This window comes from Opisthocomus hoazin, chromosome 1 (assembly GCF_030867145.1).
Source record: "Opisthocomus hoazin isolate bOpiHoa1 chromosome 1, bOpiHoa1.hap1, whole genome shotgun sequence".
Taxonomy (NCBI): domain Eukaryota; kingdom Metazoa; phylum Chordata; class Aves; order Opisthocomiformes; family Opisthocomidae; genus Opisthocomus; species Opisthocomus hoazin.
The window spans coordinates 137,666,633-137,680,075 of NC_134414.1; the positions used below are offsets into that span (position 1 = coordinate 137,666,633).

Below are 13,443 nucleotides of genomic sequence, written 5' to 3' on the forward strand. Positions count from 1 at the left end.
GTTAGCAAAAACCCAGTTAGAAATATCCATTGTAAGCAGGTCTGTTCTTTAAACCTCTCTACAGAAAATGTGCAACCTGAGGGCATACCTTAACTGTTTAATCTCATCAATGCAGAATGAGAACTTTTAAAGACAGGTATACAGTTTATGTCTTAGTGTTACCAGTACTTAAGTAAGGTTTTAAGGGAAACAGACAAACAACCTAATTTAAGTGAAACAAAGAAATTACATTACATAAAAATTAGTATGACTTTTCACCCTGGCTTTATTAAAGAGGCCATACAAGAGCTCTCACCATCTCTGACATGTACCTCCTATGCTTCCTGATCACCTAACTGTTACCAAAACAAACTGCTTTAAGGGAAGACAAAATACAATACAAATATCCAGTGATTCCAAGTATCAGTCATTAGCATTGCTATCTCAGGAAGGAGGAGCTTTATGCATAGGGATGGTGTTCATGTGTGACCCTTCAGATACCTGTTTCCTTTTAACACTAACTGGGGGGAGACAGTTGAAATAGCATTTCAGTGATTTCTGAAGAACACCTACAGAACCCAACCCTTTTTAAAAAGAGAGGACAGGCCAGTTTGCTGTGATCTGTGCTCAGAAGAAGAGGTATATTACTATGATCAAATCTTGAAATGTTTACATTTATTGGTATGAATCTGCAAGTCTTTCCATTGTGGAGTAGAATATTTTATGCTCCCGAGTAGTAAATTGTCTCCAGAAATTCCAGCCAACTGGATCCACACAACGAACATCACAAAGCTAAAGGATTTAGTCACACTTCTCTAACACTGCATCTGGCTACAAAGAGAACCCACTCAGAGGTGGAACAAAAAGATTTAAGGAGCAAAGCTGTCTCATCAACCCTAGCGCTGGCAGAACCCATCTAGCTACATCTGGCCACAGTTTCCTAAGCCGCGTCAGAACTCACAGGCCAGGAAGTCCCAATAGCCTCGTAGACTTGGCACCACAAAACTCCTAGGCACAATTTTTCCACCTTGGTCCAGCTTTGCAAAAGGGCTTTGGGCTTTTTTATTTGGTGACAAAGAATTCTGAGATTAGTTGCTCTACTTGAGAAAAATGTCTTATTGTCCTTAATTAACCAATTATAGTCGCCTGAAATTTTTGAAGGCAACAAAACAGAGAACAGCATTTCCTTTGGCTGCTCTGGAGGGTTCCTCTAACAATTTAAGGATGACATTCTTACAGACATACTTGCTGTTTACTCTAGCTACACAGAGATTTCAAAAAAACCTGCACAGAAAAAGTAGGAAATCTCATAGCAAGTTGCATGCATGCAGCAAACCTTGTAATCTAGGAAGCAAAACCAAGGTCTCACCAGTGTTCTAAAGCAGGGTTTAAACAGATAGATGAATTTCAAAAGGTATGAAGTTTCCTTCCTAGAAAATAAATCATCAGCAATTTTATGAATGGCCTCAGGTCAAATAATTACAACGAACAGTCATAAAATAATAATACATGCAGAGGGCATTGCTTCTAGAATCCTAGAATTAGGACTATGAAGATGAGTCACTATTCTGAAATTGAAAGAAAAGATGAACATGTTCAGTTGTCTCATGTAACTAACAGAACCTGACCTCTCAGACATTAAGAAATGGAACATTAGTAGACAGATTGTTTTCCTGCAGAAGCTCAAGACTTTTTGCCTCAGTTCCAGCATTTAGAAATCCTGGTACTTCTTAACATGACATACTGTCCTTAGAAGGGTCCCTGGAAAGAGATGCTGAACTGGAGAGACTTCAGAAATTGATTGCAAGCAACTACAATTTCTAGGATTGATTGGTTCACAGCAACAACAGTTCAGTCTCATGGCATAAATAAAGCCCAAATGGAAGGCATAGAATTTGGTAACTTAAAGGACTACACAGGCCACTATTGATCATGCAGTGGCATCAGATTCTCTGACAATGGCAAAGGCTGATGCAAAGACATGGTGGTATGTCTTTAGTCTGGGTAATATTTTATTCTTTTTAGGTGGCATGAGCTTTCTACATTTGCAATAAAAATCCCTTTCCTGTTATTCGAGGCTTAGAACAATTTACCTGATCACACACACACTTCTAATGCCACTAGGATGACCTAGGTCATTAAGGCATCCATACGGGACTGGCATCTAGAACACAGAACTGTTTTGGAAAGGCAGCTGAATCCAGGAGAACGTCTTTTCTTTTGTCAGGACGTTTTCTTTTGTTTCCATTTGGTGGAGTTATGAGAAGCCATTTGACAATGATATTCTACACTCTTGGATACTGGTGCTAGCAAGGCAATTGTCTGTCCAAGCAATTTAGCAAGCACTAAGAAGTCCACCAGTGAAAGGCATTAAGAAGTAAGAATGAAGTAAGGTGAGCAGGACAGGTAGAAGCTCGTGTAGCTTTTTCTCAGTGAGTTCTAGTAAAATCTTCAAGACGTAGGAAATCTCGGAATACCTTAACATTATCTAGGAGGAATGTGGATAACCAAAGTTTGCAGTTCATCTGAAGATGCCAAAGATTTGTAGCCTGGGGTGTGACAAGTGTCTGTTTGGAATAGTTTGGCACAGCCAGAAGTTGTTCCTATTCAGTTGGCAGCAGAGCAAACTGAATTGATTTTAAAGGTCTCGTGTGAGAAAAATAGGGGGGTAAATCTAACCTCAGCTGCTACACAGCCACTGGTAGTCTTCTGTAAAGCTCATTCATATCGATATTCACAAATAGCTGAAAACCAATGGGAGCTGTGAAACTTGCTAAACCCAAGCTAACGATTTTTTTCCTTAACATGCTTTTAAGTAAAATGACCTAAATACTTGGACCCAGGAGGCAGATTAGTTAAATTCTCCTTGGAAGACAAGACAATACATATCTCAGGTAAACATACCACCTCATGCAGTGTGATCGTTTACAAAACATACCATGTTCTGTACTGTGACGTACCTGGTAGGAGCTTGGTAACGGATACAACAGAGCTGAAAACAAACGAGGAGATAGTGCACACAGCAGTATTTAAAGTCCCTTACCCTTCCCTGGAGCCAGTACCTCCCTAAAAGGCATTTTCATTTAATGACAATTCGAAACTGTTTCTTGAGCATTAATCCTCTGCATATGCATGCAGTATAAGAGCCAAGTCCTTCTACAATAAAATTCTCTTAATTGGCATCCACATGACAGCACTTGACAAAGGCTGACTGGAGAATTGTTCCATTTTATTATGACATTTAAGACCACAATATTTATTTTGGTCTATACTGGAATGAATAAGAAAATTAAATCTTTCTATCCTCCTGACCATTCACATGGCTGCCAAAGTTATTTTTACTGTCAAACCTTCTCATTGAAACAATGACACCAGACAAGTTTTGGCTCCTCAGCTGTTTCACTTTACAGTTTTTTAAATTAATTTTGCTCTACAGTGGAATGAAAGCAAAATCCTTCTAACTCTTATTACAACATAGACTTCTACTGACATATATTTTTGGACTGAGAAGGTTGCGTGTTTTAATACGACTGTCTCGACCTTTGAGAAAGCCTGTTCTTGACCACAACCTTTCTGCTGGTGTTTTGTCAAAATCTATACACTTCCACAAACGTGTCACTTCTATAATTATATGCTGCCACAGGAAACCAAAAGGCTTCCTTAAAAATACTCCTGAATAGCATTATTTCTGGAACTTTTTTCATCAGTGACACATACCCTTGTTACTAACAAGTCTTTGCTCTCCTCCAGATGCTACACAACTCACAACAGCTTGTACTTCTTGGGTGAATATATTGCTTGCCATAAGCATTATGTCTGTGACATTAAGAGTTCTGTTTTCACATTAAACTAAAAACAAAACTTTTAATTTTTCTACGCTAGGAATTTATTATATCATCCTTAAGACAAAATAAATGCATACTCCTTATCCCTACTGCGCCCTCTTTCTTTTTTTCTGAGGATATAGTTAGAGACAATGACAAGAGAGTTCAAAAATGGGACATCAGACAATAGAAAGGTATAATAGAAAGGTACATGGTATTTAAGACCTACTGAAGAGAGGACATAAACGTTATTTAGAAACAGAATACCTATTCTTAACCAGTTTCTTGAACAAAATTCATGCTGTTGGGGTCAGTAATAGAAGGTAGTTTTGAATAATTACATGCACACACACATTTTTAAATATGTATTTTAAATATATCTATTACATAGGTATATATGATGTATATCACATAATAATACATGCATATATAATACCATACATACATAAAATTTCATATCACAGCAAGACCACCTATCCCAAGAACTACACACTCAGTTCCAATCTAAAGTGGACCTTCTCTTTACATCATGACGTGATTAGCACTTCGATCTTACCAGCAGCAATCCTCACTTCATAAGGCTACATTTTACACACTTCTAGCAAAGCACTAATTCACAGAAATGCTTAAAGACTGCTTTAAATCCACTGCTTCCTACTAAATTAACTCAATTTTTTTCCACTTCAGCTTGTTCATTGTTTTACTATCCTACAGAAGCTCTTGGATTATGTATTTTGTGTTGGAAGTGACAGGAGAGGAATCTGTTTCATTTACACCTAGGAAATCCAAGAATCCTTCTGTCTCTGATATATTGCCTATTAAGGCAAGAAGTACTGTGGACATTACACAGTTTCCCAAGGATTCTGACAGCACAATCTTGGGGAAGAAAAAAAACAAGCCAAAGAAAAAAGCCCATATACCATATAAATAATTTTAAAACAATGCAAGATTCTATTTCTAACCAATAACCTTTTAGTCCTCAAAAAGAGCTGTACAAAGCATGAACTAATTAAGATTTATATGCAAGCATTCAACTGAACTGCATTTTAGTGGCAAAACTGTGCATATTATGCTTGGCAGTAGAAGGATTTAATTTGGGGGTCTATTTGGTTTGTTTGTTGAAACTATCAACCAGGTTGATATCTCAGTATGCCTGATGATATGGCTGGCTGTTCTGTATCTTGACTCAGTAAAACTGGCACTTCTCCTCCTTTCATCAGTTCAGAAGTTTGAAGTATCTGAGTTGATATTACTTCTCTGTTAGCAAGGAGGTAAAATAAAGTGAGGTTTTGTGAGAACCATTTGCCATGCAGATCTGGTATTAAATGGAAACAGTAGAAGAGTCAATAAAGATACAGGAAAAGTAGGGCTAATCAGTGATTATTCTGCTTCATATTCAGAAAAACAACATATAATATGGGTTGTATCACTTCATTAATAGGCAGTTATTTCCAACTGTATCAACAGCAAGTTGCAAAAAGCCAGTTTTTAAAGCTAGGCATGCCAAAAACCAGTACATCTAGACAACGTAACCAAAGTAGTACTAAAAACAGGTAGCTGAGGAGCTCTTTGGATGATCAGCTTTAACTGAATGTTGGAGAACAGGGGCAGTTTTAAAGTAAATAAAAGAAAGCTGATGTCACACCAACACTTGAAAAATGGAAACCAGAATAATGTATGTACTTTAAGTGCTGGCAATGTAACACTGATCATTGCAGAATAACAAATAAAAGGAGGGTAAAACAATTATTACCAATTTAATTTTGTTCATTTTGGAGGAGGGGGGCAAAAAGGTGGCCTTTTCACAAAGAAAATTGTTTTCTCTGTTAAGACTGCAATTCCAGTTGAAAGAGATACTATGATACAATGAGAAGCAGAATTCCCTAAGTATTCCTTGACTACTGGTTTAGAAAGCAGTGACAAGGATTAAAACTCCTTAACTGAGAGATCTAAAACTGCAGTTACGAAGAGTCATCATCAAACAGATGAGTTTCTTGTGGGGTCTGAAGCATACAACATATTGAGACTACTCTATTTAAAGTTTGTCAGTGATCTGGGAAAAGACACAAAGTCTTCAATTACAAGATCTCTGGAAGACACAATAACCATGGGAGATATAAAGAATGCAGTGGAAAACTACTTAATACAAAGAAATTCAGTTAATGTAGCTAGCATAGTGCAAGAAAGCAATGGGATTTGATTTTGTTAAATTACAAGACTTATATCTCAGAGGAAAGAAAACAGGCCAAATTTACAGAATGGACAACCTGTAAATGGTAACTTTGGGAAGGACTCATTGGTCAAGGACGAGCCAATTAATCTAAAATTAGCTCTCTGTACAAGACAGACGCCAAGATAACTTACAGAATCTTAAGGTTTGTACACAATAAGCTATCAAATAGGAGCACATGCCTTACGTTATGCTTGTATTTGATATGTATTCAACAAAAACACTAAGTCCATTCAATGTCCACAATTAAATAAAAAGTGAACTTTAAATGTTTGTTAGAGAAGATTCACAGAAATTATTAAAGAATTGAAAAAACCCACAAAGGAATTTATTACACTTTGCTAAATAAAAAAGAAAAATTAAGGGGCAATTTGAGCAAAATCTCAAAGTTTCTACACAGAGAAGATAAACTGCAAGTTTTTATTTAATTTAGTAAAAATGGCTGTAAACTATACACTGAAATATACATTTACACTGAAACTAGAAGTAACTTTGATCAGGAAAGGTTCTCCCCAGAAACAAATTAAGTTGTAGCAGATTCTCAACTGTTTTCAATCATTTAGAAAAAATATCCAATCTTGATTTTAAAAATTTCAACACACAGATTATCTTATAAAAAAATACTGTGACCTGTGCTACAGGTCACAACAGTCTCTTCCGCCAATCAAATCTATTTATTTACTAATTTCACAGAACATAAAAAAAAACTGGTGATACCAACAGTGGTAAGAAATCCAGCTCTTGGGCTACAGTGTTTAGAAATTTTCTTGTCAGTAGCCTTTCTCACCAAAAAAGAAGAATCAAAACAATTTAGCAATCTTATTCTGTGCACACAAATATATATTTATTTCTGTAGCATTCACTATGGTCTCTTGGGAAACCAGATCATATTTACACTTGAAAAATGAGTCTGAAGTTTTCACACCTGACCACAAAAGTTAGCTCTCGGAGAAGTAAGCCCTTCCCAGCCTAGACTGAGATGGACACAGAGAACATTTGGTCAGTTTTACTAGAGATGAAGGGAGAAGGAAGACTCTTCCTTTCAAAGCTGTGTCTCGCAGGGGAAGGAATGATGAAGAGGAGAAAAAAGGCATCATTAAATACAGGGTGCAGGATTGAAAAAAAATCACTTGCTGGAAACTTTCCTTTCAACTACACCAAACACTTCTACTACATTTGAGGCCCAAAGCCCAGAGTCCATTTACTTTTTCCTTTCTGACATGAATGCCTTCCTCAACCACCTCCTCTTCTCATTCCCTTCAAGTAATGGGATTTGCTGCTACCGCTGACTTCACTCCACATGTGTAATGTCCTCTTCCTCTGGGTTGTGCTCATCTTTTCTACTTAAAGCACACTTCCACTTTTCCCAGCATACTATACAGAACCTAGCAGAAGGTGAATTTACTCCTCAGGTTTATTTTTTTATATATATAAAATTCTGCCATGCCTAGGAGCTTTTCTAACTTGTATTCTAACCTGACCTCAAGGAATTGTAAGTCTGGTGAGGATTTCTGGAGCGTAGCGCACACTGCCCAGGCTGCCTCCCATCCTCAGAATGCTGGAGACGCCAGCAGAGTTAGCTATCTACCCAGTGATCAGCAGCTGGAAAATACTTCTTCACATTTGATTTATTCTGCTCCAGTCCCACAGAACTCCAGGATGAGAATGGGCCACGATTTGGATTTGGCATCCATTTCGATTAAATTTTTCAGTTTGACAACTATAGATAGGAGCCTTGCTGCGAGAAACCAGAATTAAAATATTAACTCTTGACAGGTAGTGGAATAAAGATTAGCATTTTTAATTGCAATTAAGCCTTTTTGGTTACACAGGATGGCTTGTCCTGGAGATCAGTCAGAGCAGCGTAGAAGGATGCTGCTGTTACAAGACTTCAGTTTTGCTGGCTTCACAAGCACAAGGACACATATTGAAGGCAGCATTCTGGGATCCACAGCCAAACAAAACTTCTCTCCTCTCTGCCCCTTGTGCCTTTTTTCATTTTTCCACAAGTCTATTCCAAGCATCTCAGTTTATCTGAGAACCATAAAATTGTTCCACATCTCCCTTGCTTCCATCCCTCTCTCTCTAATGGCCAACACCCTTATTCAACTGTCCACTTTTTGCCACACCATCTATCTACTTTCAGTCTTCTCACATGAAGGGGACACATGAGGCTCCATCTTCTTTCACAATCTTTTCTCATCAAGGTACTACTCCCCAGCTCCAGCTTGTTCCCTTATGAGTATGGGACAAAATTCCTTCTCAAAAATTCCTGGGTAACATAAAGGTAGCTTTCTTGACCCCATCCCAGTAAGTCCAGCAAAACTGGAAAACAACTCTTACAAAAAAAAAAAAAAAAAAAAAAAAAAAAAAAAATCCTTCCATCCACATAGCCCCTGAACCCAATCTCAACAGAATTTTCAAAGTGGTGGTGGTGGGGAATCAGCCTCATGAACAAATCTAGTGCGGAAAACTTAAGCTTGAATAGATTTTCAAAATTCAAAGTCTGGAAACTAAAATGCTATCATATTTAGTAGTGGTAAAGCACCTTAATTACACATGACACTGCCAATCTTAATTGAAAGCTGACAAAACAAACAGGCATATAAACAATAAAAGACACATACCCTGCTTACAAAATGCATATATATATATTTTTTATTCAAACATACTAGAGTTCTGTCTGTTGGAAAAACTGTACACAACAAATTAATCTGATTCATTATAAAATCTGTTGATACTTTACAGGAAGTGCAAAATTTTTGCTTCCATATACAAAGAAAAAGAATAATTTCCACGGCATCTTTATGAGAGGCTCAGCCTAACATCATTTAATTAAGTGCTGGAATTAGCACAAAATTACCAATCAGGACTCCTGCTCCCATCAAGTCACTTAAGAGACAGAGAAGGTGTTAGATACCTAAATCTCCTGGACTTGGAAATCTTTTAGCTACATATTCATAAACCTTGCCCTGATCCTCTTCACTTTGTACAATAAGAGCTATATGAAATACAACACAGTAAGATGATAGAAACCCTAAAGGGAAATAATTTAGAATACACAACAGGAATTACTTTAATATGATACATAATTAGCTTGCAATATACCAAGAGCAGCTTGTTAGTTTCTAGACTTGTAGGCACTGCAGAGTGCTGCACTTAAATTTATCAGAACCCCTTGTATTTCAGTAGACACAATGTGGAAGACCAATGATATGGGTAACAATGTTATTATTATTACCACTAATAACCACATTACCATGCATGTCATCAGTCCTAAACTCACACACATGTACACAGCATATGTTCAAACACCATTAAACATCAGGAATCTCATTCACAGTCTTCCTAGAAATGAATATGCACTTGTGGAAATGCCAGTGTGTTGAATATTGCCACAAAGAGAACCGTATGCGGTAAAGATAGAAATGCTCCTCTCAGACGAACATTTCACAGCCCTATGCCCTGTGATAACATCGTGCTCATTTATCCTTACTGCAGTGAAAGCTCTGAATGCACAAGCTACACATGGGACTTCAAGTGAACGCTCAGGAGCAAATTCTGCCCAGAGAGGCAGGATTTTAATGCTTGTGGCAACATGATCAATCTTTTAATTCGCTACAGCCAGAACGGAAACCGAGTCCAAGCAAAAGGTCACAACAGGCACTTTATACTCTCTCTTAAAGGAGGGGAGGAAAAAAAATGTCTTTGAGGCGTAAAGTAAGTAGCTAATGAGACACAGCACTGACAGCTGGAATTTAATAAGTATCCACTTCACAAGAAAAAATTGCTCTTAGTAATTAAATACAGGTATCATACAAAGCTTCTGCTTAGAGTTAGACTTCAAAATCCCGCTGTCAGTAGGACTGAAGAGGTTTTACATACCAGGTAACATAAGGGTGAGTTTGCCTGCGAGGCTAGTCCTAAATGAAGAGGGTTAATTGCATAAAATTCACAGTCATGTCAGTGGCAAATAATTCCAAAGGGACTTGTTCAGATAGTAGCCTGGCATTACTGAAAAACAGAGTGCAACTAAATAGACCCGTTATAAAGTCCACGAAAACCTGAGCTACATAAAAAGTTTATTAGTCATTGCAGAACTAAAATGCAAACAAGATCTTTTTAGAGGGATCCAAAATTCTTTATGCTCCAGGTCTGTAGGGCCATAAAACTCTACCTGAGAAAATTTTAGACAATCTTCCAATTAATCGCAGGCTTTTATAACCTCTCACAAGCTGTAAGTAAAATATTAACAAGGTAGGAGGAAGTACTCTTTGTAGTAAGCATGATTCCTAACCCCGCTGACATACCCCACTAGACAAACCAGGTTAGAATGTAACATCAAACTGAGATTAAAATGGATACTAGCACAGAGAGATGGTGTTTCATTTATGGGACTGCATTCCCGTAAATGAAGGTCGAAATCTCTAAATAACTGGGAGCATCTGAGAGAGAAGAGTCTAATTGTTTTTCTGGAATTTGTGACACCACCATCAAAATATGATCACATATCATTCTTAACATAATAAAACTCATATCCCTAAAAAGACATCTCGATCCTCACTTAATTAGCAGTCCAACAGAACACTGTTGGTATCACAAAAAGAAAGCAATTTAAGTATCTAGATAGTTTAGTGTTTTTACCGGCTACATCCAACAGATTTGCATTTACTCAGGTATGCATAACAAAATCACACAGCTGTATTTACTTCAGTGTAACAGAGCACGGACTCTCCAAGACATGTTTTTACCTACCTCATAGTACATAGGCACGTCCTTAACCTTTTTTCCCTTTGGATTCCCAGATTCTCTGACCTGCAAGGAAATAAATCTACTGTGAGAAGATTTTAAGTTTACACAAATTACTTGACTCATTATTCCCTTTTGGAAACACTACACTCACACTCCAAAACAGTGAAGAATCATCTTTTGGTACCCCTGTACCTTAGGGAGGGAGCTTTTGTGAACAGCACCTCGAAGAAAATTCTGTAAAACATGTCACAGTTTACAAGAACCAGACTAGCTTATGCAGTAAGCCTTTCTTTTTCCATTTTTAGCTCTTATGAATTAGTATAATTTTTAAAAATTCCACAAAGTAATTCAATTGAATACAAAATTAATAGTTACCACAGACCAAAGAGGTTAGTAACTACAAGTGAGATCTAGAGTTTAGTTTGTTATCAAAAGTTCCTTTCTTGGAATACCTGTCTGAAAATGTCTTCACGTGTTACCACGCTGAAGAGCTTCCGCTGTGGCACCTGCACAGCAAGAGACAGGGCCTTGGTGTGGAGTTCATCCTCAATTCTGGTCCCAACAACGAAAGCGATGCTAGGCTTCCAGTCATCCTGCTTTCCAAAATAAAACATTTAAGGTATTAAAACTCAAGCAAACAAAAACGCTTCTCTGCAGTTTCAAGGAGTAATCCTGTAGAGATGGCTACTCGCTTTAAGATCTATTAAAAATCACTGTACTAATCACACTGAAATAAACTGTGTACAACCCCAAAAAAAGCGCGTATTACTTGGGCTCAATTCTTTCTCGCCACGAGGTGGCAGCATCATGCTGTGGAAAACACCCCCGCCCACCGACACCACCTGCAGACCTCCCCGCAGGCAAGCGCTGCACGAGCATCGCGCCAAGAAAAAGTAACTTCTAGCTGTCATTTGCAGATTTGACCGTTCAGTAAGCAAAGAAGTTAATTTTGCATATACGCATTATTTTATTGAATATATGAATTATTGTGATTATTTGCCACAGTAAAAAATAAATCTCAGCTCCCTCATCCCGGGAAATAGATAACGCCCAAATACTATTTCCTGAAAAATGTAGAATTATTTGTATGATGTTCTATGATGGTATATTTATGCATACTATGGTACTTACATGGTTTCACTAAGTATTCTGAACCAAGAAAAATTATTTATCAACAACAAGTTATATTTCACTACAATATTGACAAATGAAAAACACCAGCAGTTTTCAAACACTTGCAGTAAAATACATATATCTTTAAGGAAAAAAAACCTGTTTCAGCATTAAAGAAATGCAGAACAACAGAAGATTGGAACATGTTATTTAGTGATACATATCCACAAAATTATGTCACTAAACCAACATTTACTGGTTACTCTTCTTTCCCACTTCTGCCTTAACCTACTGGAATCCCTTTCAAGGCAAGAGGCTGTCTCCAGCACATCTACATCTCACTCCAGAACATTCTCGGTCAGCATCAGTGGCACCTGAACCATAAGCACTTCCAATGGTTGCACTGTACGCTCTTCAGGAATCACCAAATTATTTTTTATCATTGCACATCTGCATGTGTAAACTGCAAGGATATCAGTAACGTTGCATAAAGGTAAATACGACAAGAGCATCAGCAAGATCAAGGTTGTCCCAAGACATTATCACGCTAATCAGGATCAGGTTAAGCAGTCACATACCAACTCAGTGTGCACCACAGAAGGAAAAATTTTAAAGAGAAAGTTAAGAGTTTAAGGTTTGATGGAAATACTTTCATATGTGTATATCAGATACAAAGTCCTTGTGAAAAAGAGGAACAAATCCTGAGTTGATGGCAAAGTGAGGGAAAGGACCGTTCCAAAAAAAAGATGTGAATGGTAAAACGAGAAGTTCCTTTTTCCAGTTTTACTGCACCCTTCTTCATTTGTTCCCTTCCTTAGCTGAAAAAAAGCCTAAATATTTGCAGTTTGAGTAACTGATTACTTGGCATGGGAGAAAGCACCAGTTGCTGTAAGTTTCAAACTAGCAAATGCTTGCATGGAAGGAAACAGTTTGTGATACTCTTAAGGTAACAAAGCAGAACATCACATGAATATGGCACGATGTGATTATACATGCATGCCCCATTTTTTTAACCACAGAATATTCAGAGACACAAAAAGATGGAAAGATCACCTGGGTCACTAAGTATAGTATTCTGAAACTGCAAGTAGCTACAGAGCAGACAGCTGAACCAAAAGGGCCTCTACAGTTCCACACATCATAAACTTCCTTAATGTTGTACAGCAGCACAAAATAAACCTCAAGTTTTTAAAATTACACAATGCAGGAGAGTGCAAGCACATCACTGATGTTCTAGAAGCATACAAACACGATGGAATTTATGAGGAGAGTGTCCAGCTGCCAAGAGTTGAATATACAAACTTTACCATTCTTTGAACAGACAGCATTTAGATGTCCATACTTGTGTGGAAATGCATAATTTTCTGGGCTTTCAGAACTGAGACTGAAACGCCTTCTTGTGGCAGCACCCTGGTGTTCGCCAGCAGAGACGGAGCCTTTTGAACAACCATCCACCTGCAACATGAGCTAATGGAGCAACTGGTACCACTACACTGTCCTCTTCAGTGAGGACCACCAACAGAGGGGAACGGGGCCCATTTAAGT

General features: G+C 37.7%; 1 protein-coding gene across 4 annotated transcripts in view; it reads right to left on the bottom strand.

Moving 5' to 3' along the window:
• Window positions 1–13,443, bottom strand: part of SPAG17 (sperm associated antigen 17) — a 125,866-nt gene that overhangs the window by 106,240 nt on the left and 6,183 nt on the right. For all 4 annotated transcript variants that reach the window (XM_075437750.1, XM_075437771.1, XM_075437742.1 and 1 more), the window contains exons 2-3: window positions 11,238–11,378; window positions 10,789–10,848 (exon numbers count right to left, since the gene is read on the bottom strand). In XM_075437750.1, the coding sequence (XP_075293865.1) occupies window positions 10,789–10,848; window positions 11,238–11,378 (201 nt within the window). The remainder of the gene's footprint in view (window positions 1–10,788; window positions 10,849–11,237; window positions 11,379–13,443) is intronic.